Genomic DNA, 23,119 nt, shown 5'->3' on the forward strand with positions numbered 1-23,119 from the left:
AGGAAAAAAAATTAAAAATTAAAAAAAAATTTAACTGCCAATTTATTATTAAAAATAAAACCCAAACAAAATCGACAAACCTTTAGCCAGACTCACAAAACAAAAAAGGGAGAAGACCCAAATAAATCGAATAGTAAATGAAAGAGGAGATATCACAACAGACACTGCAGAAATTCAACATATCATGCAAGGCTTCTATGAACAACTATATGCCACCCAAGCTAGAGAACCTTGAAGAAATGAATGATTTCCTAGATACCTACCAACTTCCAAAACTAAGTAAAGAGGAAGTGGATAACATGAACAGGCCCATCACAGCTAATGAAATTGAAACAGTTATCAAAAATCTCCCCAAAAATAAAAGTCCTGGACCAGATGGTTTTACAAATGAATTCTACAAAACTTTCAAAGAAGAACTAATACCTCTACTTTTAAAAGTCTTCCAGAAGATTGAAGACACTGGAATACTCCCTGCCAGCTTCTATGAAGCCAACATCACCCTGATACCAAAAGCAGACAGGGACACAACCAAAAAAGAAAACTACAGACCAATATCTCTGATGAACATAGATGCGAAAATATTGAACAAAATTCTAGCCAACTGGATACAGCAGTATATCAAAAAGATTGTTCATCATGACCAAGTGGGGTTTATCCCAGGCATGCAAGGTTGGTTTAATATACGTAAATCAATCAATGTGATCCACCTCATCAACAAAAGCAAGACCAAAAACCACATGATCCTATCAATAGATGCAGAGAAAGCCTTTGACAAAATACAACATCCCTTTATGATCAAAACACTACAAAAAATGGGAATAGATGGGAAATTCCTGAAGATAGTGGAGTCTATATATAGTAAACCTACAGCCAACATCATACTCAATGGTGAAAAACTGGAAGCATTTCCCCTCAGATCAGGTACTAGACAGGGTTGCCCACTATCACCATTACTATTCAACATAGTGTTGGAAGTTCTTGCCATAGCAATCAGGCAGGAGCAAGGAATTAAAGGGATACAGATTGGAAGAGAAGTCAAACTCTCCTTATTTGCAGATGACATGATAGTATACATGGAAAAACCTAAGGAATCCAGCAAGAAGCTTTTGGAAATCATCAGGCAATACAGTAAGGTGTCAGGCTATAAAATTAACATTCAAAAGTCAGTGGCATTCCTCTATGCAAACACTAAGCTAGAAGAAATTGAAATCCAGGAATCAGTTCCTTTTCCTATAGCAACAAAAACAATAAAATATCTAGGAGTAAACCTAACCAAAGAAGTGAAAGACTTGTATACTGAAAATTATGAGTCACTACTCAAAGAAATTGAAAAAGACACAAAGAAGTGGAAAGATATTCCATGTTCATAGATTGGAAGAATTAACATCATCAAAATGAATATATTACCCAGAGCCATCTACAAATTTAATGCTATCCCCATCAAGATCCCAAGCACATTTTTTAGGAGAATAGAAAAAATGCTACAAATGTTTATCTGGAACCAGAAAAGACCTAGAATTGCCAAAACAATCTTGAGAAAGAAGAACAGAACTGGAGGCATCACACTCCCAGATCTCAAACTGTATTATAGGGCCATTGTCATCAAAACTGCTTGGTACTGGAACATGAACAGACACACTGACCAGTGGAATAGAATTGAGAGCCCAGAAATGAGGCCCCACACCTATGGACATCTAATCTTTGACAAAGGGGCCCAGACTATTACATGGGGAAAGCAGAGTCTCTTCAACAAATGGTGTTGGAAACAATGGGTTGAAACATGTAGAAGAATGAAACTGAGTCACTGTATTTCACCAAATACAAAAGTAAATTCCAAGTGGATCAAGGACTTGGATGTTAGACCACAAACTATCAGATACTTAGAGGAAAATATTGGCAGAACTTTTCTCCGCATAAATTTTAAAGACATTTTCAATGAAACGAATCCAATTACAAGGAAGACTAAGGCAAGTATAAACCTATGGGACTACATCAAATTAAAAAGCTTCTTCACAGCAAAAGAAACCACTACCCAAACCAAGAGACCCCTCACAGAATGGGAGATCTTTACATGCCATACATCAGATAAGAGTTTAATAACCAATATATATAAAGAGCTTGCCAAACTCAACAACAAGACAACAAATAACCCCATCCAAAAATGGGGGGAGGACTTGGACAGAATATTCACCACAGAAGAGATCCAAAAGGCCGAGAAACACATGAAAAAATGCTCCAAGTCTCTGTCAGAGAAATGCAAATCAAGACAACAATGAGATATCACTTCACTCCTGTGAGAATGTCATACATCAGAAAAGGTAACAGCAGCAAATGCGGGAGAGGGTGTGGGGTCAAAGGAACCCTCCTGCACTGCTGGTGGGAATGTCAATTGGTCCAACCTCTGTGGAGAACAGTTTGGAGAACTCTCAGAAGGCTAGAAATGGACCTACCCTATGACCCTACAATTCCCCTCCTGGGGATATATCCTAAGGAACCCAACACATCTATCCAAAAAGATCTGTGTACACATATGTTCTTGGCAGCACAATTTGTAATAGCCAAAACCTGGAAGCAACCCAGGTGTCCAACAACAGATGAGTGGCTGAGCAAGTTGTGGTATATATACACAATGGAATACTACTCAGCTGTAAAAAAATGGTGACTTCACCGTTTTCAGCCGATCTTGGATGGACCTTGAAAAAATCATGTTGAGTGAAATAAGTCAGAAACAGAAGGATGAATATGGGATGATCTCACTCTCAGGCCGAAGTTGAAAAACAAGACCAGAAAAGAAAACACAAGTCGAACCTGAAATGGAATTGGAGTATTACACCAAAGTAAAAGACTCTGGGGTGGGTGGGTAGGTGGGGAGAATACAGGTCCATGAAAAATGATGAATATAATAGTGGGGGTTGTATTGTTAAATGGGAATCTGGGGAATGTTATGCATGTTCAAACTATTGTATTTCCTGTTGAATGTAAAGCATTAATTCCCCTATAAAGAAATAGTGGTGAAGCAGGGATGCAGGTTGTCTCTCTCCCTCTCTGTCTCTGCCCTTCTCTCAATTTCTGGCTGTCTCTACCCAATAAGTAAATAAATAAATACATAACCTTAAAACATTTCAAATATTAATAAGACCCTTATTGAACATTTAAGTCCAATTCCACAGGAAAATGTAGAAGTTCCAATCAGTCTTGTACAATTCCCTGATGATGAGGGTTTCTCTGAAGATTTTATTCTGTAAAGCCACCAAGCCTTTTATGATCCCCATAAAGAAAGTAGGTAAAGAAGCTACTTCCGTTCTCAAATGGACCTATCAGTTTGGAAATTGGTCTCTTACTCCCTCTTGTGGCTGGATTAACCTCCTTTCTTTTCAATTACAGCTCCGAAATACTTGCAACCAGCAGGTATCCAGAGTTAATTTAGTAGGAATTTGCACACATTTTGACTTTACAAGCTCTCAACTTTCTGTGAAATACTGGTCCCCCAAAAATAAAATTTTAAGTGTCCTATAAGGACAGTCATACAGAGATGATTAATTTCAAGGATAAAAACATTTTAACCACTTGTGTAATTAAATGCCATTCCCCATTAAAAATAAATGGCATATCCTTACCATTTAATTTCTAAAAACCAAAAAACTTAAAAAAAGTCAACAGGATGAAAAAGGTAACAATAAAGGAACTAAAAACTGCTGAGTTCTATTAGATTCAGGTCTCTAATGATAGCAAAGCAATCCAAGAAAAATTAAGTCTTACTTAAAAGGCTGAAACCTACCTCCTGTATATCCTACTCTACATTCAATACTTTCCCATTCACTCTGCTGTTATTTATTGAGCTGTTGGGACTTTTTTTTTAACTTTTTTCTTTCAATTACTACTTATTTGTAGTACAGGGCTTATGAAATAGACAACTGCTAAGAAAAAAGAGCAAAGAAAAAAGGTAAGAACTGCAGTTCATGAATTTTGTAAGAACACAAGCAGGTATTTCTCCAAAAAGTATTTGTAATTCATCACCAAGATGAGAAAGACTCAACTCATCACCAATGCCTTCCTAGTAAATTTGAAAAATCCTAATCCAGAAACTTTAAAAAAGATAGGAACTAGCACCCACTAAAACACTTCTAATTGTTTTAATGAAGGCCATCTCATTAAATAATTCAAATTAATAAAATTCCAATATAACAAAAATTGAGTATTTCCTGCAAATTAACAATAAGATCTTTCCTATGGGCTTGATTCCCAGCAAGAAAGAACACCTAATGGACAAAAAGTTTTATTTTGGTCTACTTAACTTTAAAGATGAACATCTGTGTCTTTATACTCTACCTGTGATCACTACCATTGTTAGGTCAAAACATCAAACTCGTTTAAATTCACAAAAACCTAAATGCCAAAAACTTTAAATATTTATTCCAGTAAGCAAACGTTTATGTGCTACACAGGATTCCCATAAGGATACTGACAAGTCAGCTATAGTCATTCAGCTTTGCTGCCCTATATCAACATCAGTCACTCCAAGAGTGTTAACAGAAATGTTTAGGGGCCAGGTGGTGGCACACCTGGTTGAATGCATGTTACAGTGCAAAAGAACCCAGGTTGAGTGCAGCAAAAAAAGCTTCACAAGTGGAGAAGCAGTGCTGCAGGTGTCACTCTGTTTACTCCTTCCCTATCAATTTCTAGCTGTAGCTATATAATAGATAACAAAAATAAAAATTAAAGAAATATTTAATGAGATAAAAATCTCAAGACTCTTGACTACTCAATAGAGTAAGTGACATGTCTTAACAAAAAGCTGCAAAACTAAGCCAATGGCAACTGCTATTACAAAGCAGTATGCACAAAGATACAAGACTTTTTACCATGTTAGGGAGTTACTCCCTAATGGAGAGTGAACCATTGCGCAGAAATACATCTACTACAATGAGAAATGCTGAGATACACATAATAGCTAATCATGCCATTCTTCCCAGGCCAAATTCAAATTTCTGTCACCTAGAAAAAATTATTCAGCATAGTAATTGTTCTTTAAAAGTTAACTACTGCAAATATCAACCAGTGGTCCTGTTTTCAAGAATGAAGGCATGCAGTCTCTAAACCTTAAAGACATCAAAGTTAAAAAATAAACTCTGAATAATAATCAAACAGAAACCCTCAGGCCATGCAGATAGAAATTATCAATGGCTTACTTATGTCAGAGACAGTTAAGAAATCAAATTAGAGGGAGTCACGCGGTATAGCAGCAGGTTAAGAGAAGGTGGAGCAAAGCGCAAGGATTGGCTTAAGGATCCCAGTTCAAGCCCCAGGCTCCCCACCTGCAAGGGAGTCACTTCACAAGCGTGAAGCAGGTCTGCAGGTGTCTTATCTTTCCTCCTCTCTCCATTTCTCTCTGTCCTATCCAACATCATCAATAACAACTACAACAATAAAAGGGCAACAAAAGGAAGTAAATTTTTAAAAATCAAATTAGAACCAAAGGTTTCTTAAACAAACAAAATAACCCCACATTTTTGTAAAGAAAGGGGAGAGAGAGAGAGAGAAAAGAACCAGATGTCACTTTGGTACACACTGCCAGGGGCTGAACTAATGCTTGAGAGTCCAATGCTGTATCCACCGCACACCTGGACCGCAAGCCAAAGTTAGTGGATAGTAGTGACTTAAGCAAAAACAGTGCATAATGAAAGCAGATCTTCATATAAAGTCTATAGATTCCTTTAGCACTGACTGATAGATTGCTATGTTTATGAAACATGTTTATGAAACATTCAAGGAACACTGTACAAGGGTTTTTAAATCAATCAGATGGACAAAACTATCAATTTTAAAAAGCTGGGCCAGTAAAATAACTCACTTGGATAATGTTCTGCTTTGCCTTGTGTGTCATCCCAGGTTTAAAGCTGGCCTTCACTAAAGGAAGCATTAGTTCTGCGGCTTCTTTCCCTGTCTTTCCTCTGGAAAAAGCCCAGAGCAGTGACACACCCTCCCCCCACACTATACTCAGGATAGAACTGGGGAAAAAACTGTAAAAGTAGCAAGTATGATTAAATGATTACCACTAGTAGTAAAAGGTTTGTAATTCATAACTTTTGTTAATTAAAATTAAGTCAAGTTAATCCTTATATCATGAATTTCTTGCCAATATGCTTCCAAGTAGAACGGGGGGGGGGGGGGGTGGTGGTGGTGGTGGTTATAACTACAAGCACAATGAAAAGAGGAAATAAACCTGTTTTCTATTCATGGGAGAGTATTATACAAATGAGTTAATATGTGTGAAAGGCTTGAAAACAAATGACCCAAGCAATAAAGCAACTGGCAACTTGCAATCAGAAAATGAAGTCAAAGTTGGTTTTATGATGACACTTTAAGGGGCTGGGAGATGGTGCACCTGGTTAATTACATGTGCTAACTACCATGTGCAAGCATTCAGGTTCAAGCCCCCCGTTCCCACCTGTGGGTGGAGACACTTACAGATGTGTCTCTCTCCCTCTAACCCCCCTTCAATTTCTATTTCATGAAATAAAGTTTAAAATATATAGATACATTCATCTCAAAGTCCTCCACAAGTTAAAGATGCTCCAGTTGAAGAAAACAACTAAAGTGTCAACAAATTATGATGGGTTCAATAAGAATCTATTCTGTTATTAAAGGAGAAAATTGGTTCAAAGAAAGAACCAGATTGCCAGAAATAAAAGATTAATAAAAAGTCATCTAGTCATGAAGGAAGCTTTGATTTTTATAAAAACGGAACTGGTTTTTCATGTCTCCATTCCAAAATATGGGGTCATTTCCTTAATTTTCATGCTCAAGGGCCATGAAATCATCCATCCCTAAATTCATAGCATAATAGCAGGCTCTTTGTTAATTTAACCATTATCTATTTCCTTATAAAATTAGTAAAAAGGGACTTTAAATGAAGTGACACCCTCCCTAATGTCCTTACAGAATAAATACCAATGTACTTCATTCAGCTAAATGCTTGACAATGAAATCCCTATCAGTTTCTATCAGTAGTCAGATGCTTAAGTTCAGTACTTGCTTCTATAAGTAGGTCATTACACTGGCTAAAACTACTTAAAATGTCATTCCTTAAATGACATGGAAAGATGTTTCTCTAAAAATTAAGCTGTATATTTTGAGACTAGTTTTTAAGAATCACTTAAACATCACTTGGGTTGGACAACTGACAGTATGATTTCCCCACTGACTAAAACAAAGATACTTTTATTGTTCCTTCACTGAAGTGTTAACAGGATTCTTGATAAAATTTGGTTATTCTTGGGCCTGGAAAATAAAATAATAGTTATGCAAAAGACTTCCATGCATGGGGTTATTGAGATTCCAGGTTTAAAAGAAACAGGAGTAGGTGTGGTGATTGCAGTAAAGTCAAGGACTATGGGGAGTGGAAGTAGGAGGAGCTGAGGTGTTGGGGTCTCAACGCACAGTGGATGAAGTCTCAAGTTGAGTGGCATCCAGTTACCTACTGTCTTGTCAACCATATTTGCCAGGCAGAAGTAACAGCAATTATTTTTTAACTTGATCCCATGGGGAACCCCCACTGCTCCAGAGTTCAAACTCTATCCACTCTTCAGGTCAAAGTTGCTACAATACTAAGGTGAATTATTTTCTGTTCTAATTCAAATGCCTCTGCTAGAACTGAAAACAATTTCTTCCTATAAGTCAGATCACTATTTCATAAGTGGGCATATTTTTCCTGTACCTTGAGGTTTTTGTGGTTTTGTTTGTTTGTTTGTTTGTTTCAGCTCTCATTTATGGTGATGCTGGAGTTGATCCTGGGGTTTTTCCCTGCCTTGGGTATTAAAACCTGTTGTATAAACCACCCTACTATTCTCCTGGTCCTACTTTTGAGGTTTTTACCCAGGGTTTTTTCAATTCAAATTCCAATTTTAAGTCCTTAGTCTTTTGTTTAGTTCATTTTAAGCTAACTTCACAGCTTATCTCACACCCCTAAGTTCCTCTAGGTCAGCTGCATCTCTTACTGAAACAGGCAAGAGGGACCCCCATTCTCAAGTACTGCTATACTAAAAAAAGATAGGTAACTTGTTGCTTTTGATTAAGCTGATTATTCTTGCCCTTCCCACCAAACTTTCCTGTTCTCATTACCATCATTTCTACTTCAAAGTCCTAAGACTTCAATTGTACAATATTTAAAGTTTATTTAGAATATTTTAAAAAACACCCATAAACTTTTATTACTAATTAAGATTGTCCTATGTATTCCTCCTTAAAGGAACTATAGGTATATGTATCAAAAGTTGTTTGTACTTTCTGAGACATATTTAAAATCATACAAAAGCCTGTACTTATTTTGGGGAAATACATCCTGTGGCAACAACCGTCCTGTAAATCAACATGTCCTCAATGACACTGAAGTTGGGAGGGGGAAAAAAGGGTGTAAAAATGGGTATAACAATATAAAACTCGCCCCCCCCCCTTTTATGTAGAAATCTTAGGAAAGGTATTCCAGTGAGTAGTCTAATACTTTTCAGCTTAAAATTCTTACGGTAGTTTATCCGTTCTTATGAGAAAATTTCACATGCAACAAGATAAAAGGGGGACAAAGAAATCAGAACACCATTCTGGCACATATGGTACGGTATGGTTCTTAGGGCATGCAAGTCTGATGCTCTCGGAGTTAAGCTTTTACCTAGCCCATAGCATTTTAAAAACTCAACACACAAATTAATATACCCAGACTAAGAAAGACCTAAAGCTACCTGATTTCCTAGCTTGGTCCTGTCTTATTAATGGCAATTATGTGGGCTGGTAATGAAAATCAAGAACGCAGCAACCACATCTCAAAACTGTCAAATAAAGATGCAGAAGCTTAATAAAATAGGACTTCAACAAGTTAACTGAACCACTATTACTCAATTATCAACGTGTTTTCAATAAAAACTTGTGGTCTGGTAGAGACCCTGTCCTATATACCAGAAGAATAATTTCAAAGGCTTCTTGGATTCTTAAATCAAATCCCACTCATGGACTCAGAAACCCCTGTAGAGACATACTTATACTGTTGCTGTTTTAAACAGGACCCAAAATTTATATATATATATATATATATATATATGCAAAACACAGAAAGATATATATGCATGACACAGAATTAAGCCAAGGCGTAATTCTTTCTCTACAACAATCTGAGGCAGATATTATTCCCATTTAATTGAGCTATTTCTCCAAACAGACTAAATGATCGTGGCTATTATCATAGTAAAAGTTGAACCTGAATAAACCTAGAATATTTTTATAATTAACTTTACATTGCATTCCTTTAATAAGAGAGATAAACAGACAGACAGAGACAGAGAGACCAACCAGAGCACAGCTTAACTATGGCTTATGGTGCTGTTGGGGACTGAACCTAGGACCTCAAGAGACTCAGCCACTGATGTCTCTCTGCGTCACCATTATGGTATAGTCCTCATTCCAGAGTACTTTTTATACCACTAAATTCTTCTGAGATCAAATTTTTCTATTTTTCTGCTCATTCTGTCTTTATCATGTTCATAACAAAACGACCTTTGTGAGTTTGTATAGATGTTTAAAAATTACGAGTACTCTATACACTACACTAATAGTGCTTCTAGTCTAAAATATGACAGGAAAGACAGACTACAATTTCAAATTTACAACATAAGGATGAAATCACTGTGTTTTTACATATATATGTCCAGATTGTGAAGACAGCAGTAACTATATTCCACAGTAATGTTCCAAGTACTTTAAAATAATAATAATAATAATTTGATCAGAGAGAAACAAGAAGGGGGAGGTAGAGAGGGTAAGAGAGAGACACCTGCAGCCCTACTTCACCACTAGTGAAGCTTTCCCTCTGCAGGTGGGGACCAGGGGCTTGAACCTGGATCCTTGTGCACTGTAATATGTGCACTTAACTAGGTTCACCACTGCCTCCCCCCTCACCAGTTCCTGTATAAAATAGCACAATCACTGATATTTCTCAGCTTGGTTAATAGTACTAACACTTAAAAATGCAAATAGTTATTATAGTAATAATCATTTAAGCAATGGACTAAGTAGTTCTTCAGAAAAAGTGTAACTAAGGATGTTAGATACAGTATAGGAGAAGAAAGGGTAGTCAGTAGTACAGGTACTCATTACAAGTTCATCACAGATATGAACTCCAAAAGGGATTTTTTTTTCTTTTTTAAATTTCAAGCTCAGAAAAAAAACTATAGTAAGCTGTAACTACAACTTTTATTATATACAGAACCTTTAAGCAATTAAAGCATATTTCACCAACCAAATATCTATTTCGGGTGAGAAAAACCTTTTCCCCTGAACTTCAGTTCTGCTCTACTTTTATCTTCCATTTTACTGGGGGAAGAAAGGAATTTTCTATGCAAGATGCTTTGAAGAGTCAGCACAGCAAGGCCTTTCTGAAAAAGATAGGGAAAAGAAGCCTCTTTTGAAGAATCACCAATTATCTAAATATTGAATTTTTCCAACAGAAACAGAAAAGACCATGGAAAATTAGCAGTGTTGTTGACCTAAATCCTATGACCATCTTTCACCCAAAAAGTCCTGCCCATGCAGTGAATGAATATTTCCATGTCTACTGTATGTCTGAAAGTAAAGAGTCATGTATACTGGATTACTACCAGAACTTTATTCTTAAAAAGACAAAGGCTGGGAGGAAAAGCTTGTTTGTAATTCTCAGCAGTATATATGGCTTTTAAGAAATCATTTTACCCACACTTTTAAATGGAAGATTTTCATTTAGAGTTGATGAGAAGTCTCCACTCTGAAGGAAAACACGTAATGACCAATATCAATTCCTCCTATAATAATCACGTAACAAACTAGTCGCTCTCATCCATTGATCCACGCAATCATTTTTTTCTTAATATGAAAACAATACTATTACAACCATCTTCACAATGGAAAATTTTCAGTGACAGACACAAAGGTATATTTTGTATGTGGAAACATGCAAATACCTACCTGAAACAGCAAAAGAGCTTGTTTGTATAAGGTGCATGTTGCTATACTCCCTTTATACCGCTAAATTTTACTTCTGTCTAAATAGAAAATGTAGCTTAAGAGGAAACCAAAATAAAAATTTATCTAGAAGGTGTAAAAATTGGAGAGGAAAACACCGAGTGAACAAAATTAAGCAATAATACTAGATAGTAGGGGAAGAAAAGCTGGGAGTAAAAGGTGGAAAGGGATGAAATGAATATATATATTTTTTAGTGGAAAACCACATTTTCAAATTTTTATTACTTTTTATATTATTACCTTGAGAAACTAGGAACAGCATATGTTATTTAGCCTTGATATGAGTACAGAATTCCTCTCTCAATGTAAAAATGATACTTTTCAGCTGACACCATGCCTTCTATCCCTGACAGATATAGAAGAATTACTGTGCTTTAAAAAGGGCAATAAAGGGGCCAGGTGGTGGTGCACCTGGTTAAGCACACACATTAGAGTGCACAAGGACCCAGGTTCACGCCCCTGGTCCCCACCTGCAGGGGGAAAGCTTCATGAGTGATGGAAGCAGGGCTGCAGGTTGTCTGTTTCTTTCCCTATCTCCTCCTCTCCTCTCAATTCCTGTCTCTATCAAATAATAAAATATTTTTTAAAACCCTTTAAAAATAAATAGCAATAAGTCTGACTAATCACTGACTCCACAGCTAACAACATTAATTTCAAAAGACTAATTTTTCTACAAATAGAACTGAAAAAATAGTGAGATGAACTACTAGATAGTTTCACTCATCTGTGAAATCTAGAGAACTGATACATATGTACTTGCAAAAAAAAAAAAAGAAAGAAACAGAAGCAAACAAACTTTCTTAGACTTTGGGAGGTGGGAGGGTGAAGGACACAGAACTTTGGTGGTGGGTGCAGTGTAGAACTATTTCTGTTTCTTGTAATCTTATAGTCTTGTCACTCACTTTTAATCACAAATTAAAAAAGGAAAAACTAAAAAAATACATTTTCTTTGATATTTGATCTTAAAAGTAGTTAAAGCATACTTTAGCTTATCAAGTACTAAAGGTTAAAGAAATTTGAGTTTAAAAAAAATGACATCTGAAAAAAAAATAAAATAACTAAAGCTAGTCCATTAATATTCACAGACTAAATAAAGGAATCATAACATCTTCACAACTTCAACCAAACCCCAAACTGGCAACTAAGTCAAAAATATCCCTACACCACTCATTTATAAGATGTTCCATGAATGAGGAAGGCTGGGTAGTGGCCCACCTGGTTGAGTGCACATTAAAATGTGTACAAGGACCCTGGTTCGAGTCCCCCAGCCCCACCTGCAGGGGGAAAGCTTGTGAGTAGTAAAGCAGTGTTGCAGGGGTCCGTCACTTTCCTGACCACCCCTTTCTCTCTCGATTTCTAGTTGTCTCTAAAGTTCTGTGTACAAAGTGAGGGGTGGGGGAGCACTGCCTCTTCTTATACCAGTGTCCTGCCAAATTGAGTCACAGTGTTACCTCAAGTTATGCGATATAAAAGCAATCATTTTAGTAAAAGTACTTGAAGTATTAAAAAAAAAAACTTTGTTCACTGAAAAATATAAATATATACAGATGTCATATGCTATATGGCTGGACTGGACCTATCAATTTCTTAGTCATAATATGACTAAGAAAGTCACATCATATGTAAAATAGATTAATGTTAACTCGAGTGTAACATTTCATTCTTTCAACTTTATAAGAGAATCTCAGCACTTCAGCATAATAGGTAATAAACACTTGATGGAAAATACTTCTTGAACGAGGGAAGACAGCACTTTACAGATGAGGGCAATGGGTTCAATCTCTAGAACCACATAGACTGGTGATGAACATATGCCACAAGTGAGCAGCTTTCTGGTCCATCTCACAGAAAGCTTTGGAAAAATTAAATTGAAATTATTCATAACTTTTTTATTGTGGTCACAGTTAACTTCCAATCCTTAATGCAGAAAGAGGTGAAAATAACCATGAAGTCCAAGTTTTCTGCATGGCTGACTCACTATGTGAACATTATAAGAGCTAACCTAGGGAAAAGTACTATGTCTACCATGAGTCTCCTATTAAATCTCTTTCACATAGAATAAGATATGTAGAATTCCTGTAGCCATATAAGTACATTTTAAAGAGATAACACTAGAATTACTACAAGTAATCCAGTCTTAATTTTCTTTTCAGTTAGTACAAAATATATTACCATGATCTTTCCCAACTAACAATTACTACTGCATTTACTGTAAGTAAACCTAAGTAGAATTTGCTGTTTTTTAAGCACTCTTATAAGGCTTCAAAATTAATAAGTCAAATTTTTTAAAGAAAAATAGTAGAAACCCATGTTCACATTCATTTTAAGAACCCTCTTATTATAATAAAGCTAGGTAATAATTGATTCTCACCAGCACATCATTGCAGATATCTCTTAGCTCGGTCTCAATTTTCTCTCTGTATTCTCGAGCCATTTGCTGCTTTTTCTCAGCACCTTCCGTCTTTTGCTCAATACTCGAGACGACCCTCCAAGATGACCTACGGGCTCCTACAACATTTTTATAAGCAACGGAGAGAAGGTTCCTCTCCTCATTGGATAATTCAGCTCCTTGCTCAGTTACAGACTTCATGCAGGCAGCCATGTCATCATATCGCTCAGCCTGCTCAGCCAGTTTGGCCTTCTGCACCAGCTCATTTTTATCCATGACTGGATGTTCTGCAGGGGGAAGAAAGATAGCATTCAGGGTTTTTTTCCCCCCATCAAAACAAACAGATTTAAATTATACCTATTAAAAAAAAAACCCACATCATCAACTCCTAAAAGCCCAACTACCTATAGAAGGTTCTTCACGTGAAGAATTAAAATGCAGCTTCACAGTGGGATGATCAGAATAAGGGGAAATTGGCATACTCAGAAGGCAGATGATAAATTTAAAGCTATTAACATTACTTAAATTTTAAAGTTACAATGTCTTTAGGAGATTCTGACTTCACACAAGGTCAAAAAACACAACGTTTTGAGTCATGAAGCTACCGTAATCCTTCACTCAGTAGTAATAGTCCAAAACCAAATGGCTTTTCTAGTCTGAAAACCCTGTACATAAAGAAGACTGCAATTTCTAACTTAACATCCAGAATCATGATTCACACCAGTCCAGTGTAATTCATGTATTCATAACGTTTTTTCAGGGCTATTACCATTTTAAGAGACATTATCCCTAACCCAAAATCGCTGGCACTTTGCGGCATTTGCCAACTGACCACAGAATGACAGCTATCAGGGAGAAATGGCCAAACTGCTTTTTTAAACTTGTTATTTAATAAAATACAAACACCAAGGATCAACATCTGATATTAAAACTTTCACCTATAATCTTAATGTACACATGCTTAAAATGTCTGTAGGTGCTGGAACCTTACTAAAACATTATGTGTACATTATGTGTCAAGTGTGAAAAACTGTTCCCAACTCAAATGCAAAATTACAGCAGTTTTTAGTAGCCAGTTATTTCATCCAATACATTTTCAATTCAATTTCTTCACCATGACTCCTGCCTAATTCTTTCATTTTAAAGCTAATACAAATACGCAGTTTGTGGTATATCAGTGCACTGCACACCTGAAGCTAATGTCAGTTCTATCTAAATTAAGGACATAAAACCTCCCAATTTTTTCAATTTACCTTGTCATCCTTTTCCTTATTTACTTCTGAAAAGTACTAAAACAGCACAATGTACTTGGTGGCCCCACAGGGGGGAAAAAAAAAAAGAGGAGAAAAAAAAAAAGAAAAATATGGCTTGAAGGGCACTATTCAAAGAAACAAGAGCTGCGGCCATTCAATGAGAAAATTAACTCCCCGGTATGATTTCCTTTATATTCCCAGGGAAATTCCCTGGCACTTAAAACCACGTACTTAAATTTCCTGATGTCAAAAACGCTGGCTAATGCCACTCCTAGCGAAAAATGTATCTAGAAACCAGTACAAAGGTTTTCTTCTCCCAAGCCCTCGGGTGCAGGGGAAGAGGATTAGGTTTCTCCCGGCGCCGCCGCCGCGCACTGCAGAGGACACGCCGCACCCATTTAACCCTTAAGCGACCGGAGGTGGCTGCAGGGCGCGGCGGGCGGAGAGCGAGGAGAGAAGGGGTGCGGGGAGAGGAGGAGATCGGGGAGAGGGGAGGCAGGGAGAGGAGAGGGGGAGCGGGGAGAGGAGGAGGAGATCAGGGAGAGGGGAGGCAGGGAGAGGAGAGGGGGAGCGGGGAGAGGAGGAGGAGATCGGGGAGAGGGGAGGCAGGGAGAGCAGAGGGGGAGCGGGGAAAGGAGGAGTGCGGGGAGAGGAGAGGGGAAAGGCGAAGGGGAGCGGAGAGAGGGAGAGCCGGGAGAGCCTCCGAGCCGCTTTCCCGCGGACCCCGCCCCCACCCCGGCCCCGCCCCGCCCCAGCCTCGCACCCGTCCCTGACGCTCCCTTTGTCATGGCGGATCTGTGTCAAGGAGCCCAGCCCACTGCCGAGTGTTAATTCCCCCCCAGAGCCGGAGGGAGGAGCCCCGCGCCCGCGCCCCCGCCCGAGGGAAGGGGGAGCCGCCCGCCTCGGGGGCAGGGACGCCCGCGCCGCCCGCGGGAGCGGAACGGCGGACACACCCCACGCGCCCACCCGCGCCGCCCAGGCCCCGGACGCCCCGGCAGCCGGCCGCAGGCCGCGGGGGAGGGGGCCGGGCCACACCCAGGCTCGCGGGGCCGCAGATGCGGGAAAAGGCCCGAGCGGGGACCCTCGGCCGCCGCAGCAGCCGGCCCCGACCCTCCGGGGAACAGGTCCCGCCCTCGCTCCCCGCGGAGCCCAGGAAACGCGGCTCCCGCTGCGGCCGGAGGTCAGGTCCTCCCTCGTCCCCACCCCCGGGCGCCGGGACCCCTCGGCCGCCGGGGTGGGGGCCGCCTCACCTGCGCCACGGCCCGGCGCGGCCCGCCGAGTCATCCTCCCGGGCGGGGCGCAGGGGCGACGGAGGTCGGGACGGCGGCCTCCGCCACCCCCGGGGCCGGCGACCGGGCGGGTCCCCCGAGAGCGCGCGCCCCGGCACCCCGCCACCCCCACCCAACCCCCGGAGGCCGGGATGGGTCTGCTCCGGGTCGGGGCATCGCTCCGGAAGCAAGTCGCCCCGAAGCGGCCGGCCGCCCGGGCCCAGCGGAAGAGAAGCCGCCGCCCGTCTCCGCCTGAAAAGACTCCGCCTCACCCCGGCGCCGCTCCCGCCAGGCGAGCCGAGGCCGTGGGGGCTGCGGGGCGCGGACGGCCACCCGGACGTTCGGAAGGTTGGCCTGGGACAGGAAGGAGGGCGGCGACGGCGGCCGGGCTCTTTACCTGTGTCCGGAGCGGGTGGCGGCGGACAGACGGACGGGGGATCAGCGGTCTCTGGGCGGCGGCAGCGGCGAGGCTGAGACTCTGTCCCTGGCTCTCACTGCTCACAGGCTACTGCCGCTCCGCAGACACGGGGTTTCCTCCAATCACCAGCCCCGGCAGCAGGGGCACCACACGCACAATGACGTCAAACGCTGCTATGGCAACCGTTGATTGGTGCCTACAGCTCCGGGGGCCCAGCGCAACCGCCGCACCCCGGCGCGCGCGTCCCGCCCGCCCGCGCTAGAGGGGGAGCGGAGGGGCGCGCGTGCTCTCCCGCTACCGACACTCCACTCCACCTAGCTCCGATTTATTCCAACTTCTCTGCTCTGCTCCCGAGCGCGCACGGGCAGGAAGCTCCCCTCCCCACCACCACTCCTTTCCCCCGAAGCCCCGCCACCTCCGCAAGGCTCACTTTCCCCCTCCAGCAGCCAGAAGGCAGCAGCTCCCCACCCCCACCTCAGCCTTTCGTGTGCTCCTTCTGCGCCTGCGCCAGGCTCTCTAGAAGGGGCTCCGCTCGGTAACATCCGGGGCATCGCACATTCCCCCCCACCCCCTCCCCGCGGCCCGCCCCGCCCTGCGCGCTCCCTGCTGGTAACTGCCCCGGGGCAGTCCCGGGGCCGGGTGACGAGAGCGGCCGGGCGGTTCGGGTATTATGATCCGGGCAGGACTGGGTGTGGGGGTGAAGGGCGCGGCCGGACAACCAGGGAGGGGCGGGCGCTCCCGCCTCTCCAAACCTAGACTCCCGCTGCCGGGTGGGGCCTCCCTGAGCGCGGCCACCCCTCCCTTCCCCGCCCCCCCCCCCGCCATCTTCCGCCGGGTCTACCTGCCGGCTCCGGGCTGCGGCGGCGACCTTTTAAGGCTCGTCGGGAGTGGAGGCTGAGCGACGGGCCAGCTTCCCAATGGGGAGCCCGGGAGCTGCGCGCGGTGACAGCTGCGGGGGACAATGGGTGGGGCCGCCCCGGGGTCCTGCAGCTCGGGGCTCGAGTGCCCGGACGTTGCACCTTTTTCTTTCCAAATAAAGCTCTCACTGGAACCCCTCCTGCCGCAGTGATTTAAAACCTTTATTTATCTTTTTATTACGCTTTCGTTTTCCCTCCTGAGCGCAAGGTTTGAGGAGCCCAGGACCCCGCTCGACCCAGCTGGACTCGGTCTCCGGCGCGGGGGGCGGGGGCGGGGGCGGAGAAGGGCGGAAGCGGCAGGTGCCGCGCCGCCGCCCGACCTGAAAGCCCGGGGCCTCCGCCCGCGGGGCGGCTTCAGGAAGTGCGAGCGAGCGCTGGGTGCCCTGCCGCCCCTTGGCCCCGAAATGTGTGAAAGCTAAGGGAAGACCCGTGCTGGAAGGATCTGCAAAACTAGTTTTGGCCAAAGTCACCGACTTTGCTTTTGGCAGTGAGAAAACTCCCCCATATGCAAACTCCGATCTGAATTTTTTTAATCAATCACCTAGCAAGGGCCTGTTTCTGGCACCGCTGAGAAAGGAGCCTCAGAGTTCTGCTGAAGATTGCGTGTCTCAGCAAACAATACAAAATGATTCTTCACCTTGGACAACCTTGCTTGTTCTGTATGATGGGAGTCAGTGTGCCACAAGACTGCTCTACCAGTTACATCTATGAGAGGTTATAACCTATATTTACTTAGTGATGCATAAACCAGGAAGTTTCTAGTGACCAAGTATCCGTGTTCCAATTTTTACCTGAAATTTCCACATGAGTCCAGATCCATAGTAGGCTGAATATGAACAAATTGATCAAGGTTTGGGTTTTTTTTTTTTTATTTCTTTATTGGGGGAACTAATGTTTTATAATCAACAGTAAATACTATAGTTTGTACATGCATAACATTTCTCAGTTTTCCACATAACAATACAACCCCCACTAGGTCCTCTGTCAACCTTTTCCTGGACCTGTATTCTTCCTCACCCCCAGAGTCTTTTACTTTGGTGCCAAGGTTTGATTTCTGAGATACTAAAACTCACCTGCTTTTGACTCCCAAGTAAATTTTAGGGAGTGATTCATTTCACATGACTAATATTTCAAAAGCTTTTTTAAGTTGTCTACAGTTTTGTGGTAGGCTCCAGATATTAGAAAATTGTGGCTTGAGATCTATTTTTTATTTTTATTTATTTAAAAAAAGAGACATTAACAAAACCATAGGATAAGAGGGGTACAACTCCACGCAGTTCCTACCACCAGATCACCTTATCCCATCCCATCCCCTGATAGCTTTCCTATTCTTTATCTCTCTGGGAGTATAGACCCAAGGTCATTGTGGGATGCAGAAGGTGAAAGAAATGTCTGGCTTCTGTAATTGCTTCCCTGCTGAACATGGGCATTGACAGGTCGATCCATACTCACAGCCTGTCTCTCTCTTTCCCTAGTAGGGTGGGGCTCTGGGGAACCAGAGCTCCAAGACATTGGTGGGGTCGTCTGTCCAGGGAAGTCTGGTTGGCATCATGCTGGCATCTGTAACCTGTTGGCTGAAAAGACAGTTAACATACAAAGCCAAACAAATTGTTCAACAATTATGGACCTAAAGGCTGGACTAGTGCAGATGAAGTGTTGGGGGGTACTCACTGCAAACTATTGTGTACTTCTGCTTTCAGTTATATATTTTGCCCTAGTTTATGGATATGTGTGAACATATGCTCTATCTCAGGGGACCTGGTCTATATCTAGGTTTTGGGACTTTGTTAGGAAGTGAACCACCTGGAATGGAATCAGAATCCTATAAAAGGAAAGGTCTCATCCGAGTAATGAAGCTGAAGGGTTGTCATTCCACACCTGAAGCCTCTGGACACAGTCTGAAATGAAGCATGCTGGGGTGGCACTCCTTGCGTTGGAGATCTTTCTTAAAATGGAAATTGATGATTCTTTGTATGTCAAGTATGTGTCTAGATAAAAAGCATGCTGGGGGTTTTTTGGTTTTTTGTTTGTTTGTTTGTTTGTTTTTTGTCATAGAAGAGGAAAAGACAGCATAGCACCAAAGCTTCCTCCAGTGTAGTGGAGGTCAGACTCGAACCAGTCTCCCACATGATAAAGCAGTGCACTAAGTGAGCTATTTTGCTGACCCTGTCAAAACTAATCTAACCTGGAATTGTAGAGATGAAATAAATCCTCCTGTATCTAGCTGTGTTCTTTAGAGGCTGGACAAATAACCATGAAGCAGGTGATAGAAAAAGTAGAAATTAAAAAAAAAAAGTAGAAATTTGGGGGAAGGCAGTGGTGCCCCTGGGGTTAAGCACACACATTATAGTGCTCAAGGACCCAGGTTCAAACCCCTGGTCCGCACCTGCAGGGGGAAAGCTTCACAAGTGGTGAAGGAGTGCTGCAGGTGTCTCTCTGTCTCTCAGTACCTCCTCCTCCCCTCTCAATTTCTGTCTCTATCCAATAATAAAAAAGTAAGACATTTAAAAATTCTGTTAAAAATATTTATTAATCTCCTGTACACATGGGGGAGTCCCAGAAATACTTAGTGAGCTTACCATCTGTTGCTAGACATGATCTTTAAAAGTTTTATTGAGGATATGTTTTACAAGATGGTTGTCCCAGATGTACAATTTCATGTCTCCTCGAAGTATGTATTAGCCCACCCTTGCCAACCACCTTTTCTCCCCATTGCAGGGCGTTGGGCTCCCTCTAACCCTGCAGCCCCCCCTGCCCTGCTCCACACCTCCACTGCCATCTTAAATAGCTTCCTAATACATTGGGCCTTGAAGGGAAGAAGACTGCCCAAAGTGGGGGGTGGGGGAGGATAAGTGAGTAAAGCAAGGCATTCAAATTCCTGTCCTCTGCACAGATTTGAACCTCCCCCAAAGAAGCCCTTACCTCAAGGGTAATCATTCTGCCTCCAGGGCCTTTCTTATGAAGCTGACCAAATGCCAAAGACATTTTCGGGTGGCAGATTTTGATAATCTACAAAGGTGTATGTAGTAAGTTACATATGTATGTGTGTATGTTTTATTGCTTGCACAAAGTAACAGATATACATGTGTGTTCTTCTGTGAGCACATGTGAGACATAAGTGATGAAATAAAGACTGCAGTGCTCTCTGCAGACTTGCCTTGTATATCAAACTAGGAAAAGAGTTCAGCTGAATTAGCATGAAGTCCATCATTCCAGTGGGAAACATCACAACGGGAAGGCATTCTCCTCCACCTTTCTTTTGATTGTTTCTGGGGCTTCAACACTCTGAGCTGACTTCAGGTAGGGGTTAGGGCTGGGGGAGGGGATGGGGAATAGCTGGGGGAAATTAAACTTGGCAAGAACGTTGGAGCCTCAGGCATAAAAGATATTTTTCATAGCCATTATTTTATTTTCCACACCTGATTTTCTGCAGATAGGAAAAGAGGGAGAATGGGAAAGACACCAGTGCACCGAAGCTTCCTCCAGTGCACTGAGGGGTTGAATGCATGACAAAACAGGCACACTATATAGGTGAGCTATCGTCCCAGCCCGTGGATTGATGATGTGACAGTTACATGATCTTTGATACGTTCTGCTTATGTCTTTGGCACATAAAAACCAACCTATTTGAATTTCAGTTTGCTCTCTGAGTGGTTCTCTGCTCACTGGAGGGGATTCTGAGTACTTAGCAGAAGTGAGGTCATAAAATGAAATTTACCTGGGTCCTTAAAAGTCTATAAAAATCTGTCATCATTTTGGATTTTATTGAGAGCTATTTTTTTTTCCTTTTGTTATTACTGAGGCTTCAAAACTCTAGGCTTTTTCAAATAGAGGGAGTAAGGGGAGGACACCACAGAACCGTAACTTTCTCCATTGCAGTAGGGCCAGACTCAAGCCTGGATTTTGTGCATGGTAAGACAGGCACTATCCAAGTGAGTTCTTTTGTCAGCCTAATTTCTTTTTTTAAAGATAAAAGTTTGGGCTGTTATAAGAACCAGCACTAAAATATTCACAAATGTCACTGGCAAGTCAAAGCAAGGTAAAAATTTAAAAAATAACAAACGACAACAACAACAAGACAGGAAAGAAAAAAAGGGAGAGTAAGACAAATGAAGAAAAGCAAAATTGATCTTGCAGTAAGAGGCAGTTTATTCTCAACTACTCTGTTATTTTCTAGAACAATCTCAGAAAAGCAAGATTCAATTCAAAATCAATCTAATAGTCTCATTAATTTTTTTTAAATTCACTATTGACTTGGTACCACCTTCATTCCTTTGTCTACTATATTTGCTTTATTTTTCTAAAAATTAAAACCACCAAATTCTTTTAACTCAATCCACATCTCCTAGACTCCAGATAGCCCTCTGTTCCATACTTTGATCACAGGCGGCATTTTCTGCATGTTAATTAAAAAGAACAAAGATTTCTGCTAGAATTTCATGCAAACTGAGCTCACATTTTACACATTCACCAAGCACTAAATGAGGGCCCACTGGTCAGAAATTGTGCTGCTTATCAGAGATAAAAATGTGTAGATTGTGTCCCTCTTTGAAAGAACCAGGGGATAGAGAGACAATTATAGTGGTGTGCAGACTGTGTTTTTGGAATCTGAGCTGTAAGATAGATTTCTGGAAAAACCTGAAATTCTCCCTATAAATTACCAATTTGATTATCAGCAGGTCACTCTTTTTTTTTTTTAACCTCCAGTGGCATTTTTAGTTCCTTTTGAAAATCTTATATTTAAAAAATTATTCATTTATTTATTAATCAGAGAGAGAAAGAAACTAGAGGAGGAGAGAACCAGACCTTCATATGTGATGCTGGAGATCAAATTCAAGACTTCACGCTTGAGAGGCCAACACCCCATCCACTGTGCCAGCTACTGGACCACCTTACATCATCACCATCATCATTTTTTTATTTTTATTATTTTGCCTCCAGGGTTATCACTGAGCCTTGGTGCCAACACTACTAATGTACTGCTTCTGGCAGCCATTTTTTCCCATTTTATTGGATAGGAAAGAGAAATTGAGAGAGGAGGGGGAGATAGGGAGAGAGAAAGACACCTGCTTCATTGCTTGTGAAGCATCCCCCCCTGCAAGTGGGAGCCGGGTCCCTTGTGCTTAGTACTGTGTGCACTTAACTGGCCCCCACATTGTTGTTTTTTTTTAAGATTATTTTATATATTGCATGGGGTTTCACATGAGGCAAAGAGAAGAAAAGAGAAAGAAGCGAAGCTATCACTCCAATACACGGGACGCCTAGGATAGAACTGGGAACCTTGGGCTTGGAAGTCATGTTCTACCAGTTGAACCATGGTTGGGAAAACCATAGTTTCCTTACATTTCTAATCTGTATGTTACTGATAGTGCATGTCCTTTCATCCTATTAATGACAGACTTTTTCTAGTTGTCTTCCGTAGTCCATCACCTTCAGGTATATGCTCTTGAGATTTTCAGATCACATCCTTTTTCTTCCTATGACAGAAAATGAATGATTTGTGTGTGTGTGTGTGTGTGTGTGTGTGTGTGTAGTGATTATTTTCCTACTTCATGTGAATGAGGAAAGTCTGTTTTCACTTCACAGTTGGAGAACTGACAAGGCCAGCACTCTGCTGTTGAGCCACCTCCCTGGCTACAAAAATTTATTTACAAATATATTTTATTTGTTTTTGGTAATGCTGAGGATTGAACCTGGGCATAGGATCCTGAGGCTTGAAAGTATTTTCGCATAACTATTATGCTATCTCTCCCACTTTTATTTATTTTGAAAAAGAGGGGAGGGGAAGGAAAGCAGAGCACAAGGCTGGCATGTGCAGTGCTGTGAAGTGA

The 23,119-nt window shown here is 41.7% G+C and overlaps 1 protein-coding gene across 1 annotated transcript in view; it reads right to left on the bottom strand.

Moving 5' to 3' along the window:
* Positions 1–16,492, bottom strand: part of YWHAZ (tyrosine 3-monooxygenase/tryptophan 5-monooxygenase activation protein zeta) — a 35,144-nt gene extending 18,652 nt beyond the window's left edge. Inside the window, exons 1-2 of the mRNA XM_007532478.3 lie at positions 16,351–16,492; positions 13,415–13,719 (exon numbers count right to left, since the gene is read on the bottom strand). Of these exons, the coding sequence (XP_007532540.1) occupies positions 13,415–13,708 (294 nt within the window). The 5' untranslated portion in view covers positions 13,709–13,719; positions 16,351–16,492. The remainder of the gene's footprint in view (positions 1–13,414; positions 13,720–16,350) is intronic.
* Between the last annotated feature and the right edge of the window lie 6,627 nt (positions 16,493–23,119).

Source organism: Erinaceus europaeus, chromosome 8, assembly GCF_950295315.1.
Source record: "Erinaceus europaeus chromosome 8, mEriEur2.1, whole genome shotgun sequence".
Lineage (NCBI taxonomy): Eukaryota > Metazoa > Chordata > Mammalia > Eulipotyphla > Erinaceidae > Erinaceus > Erinaceus europaeus.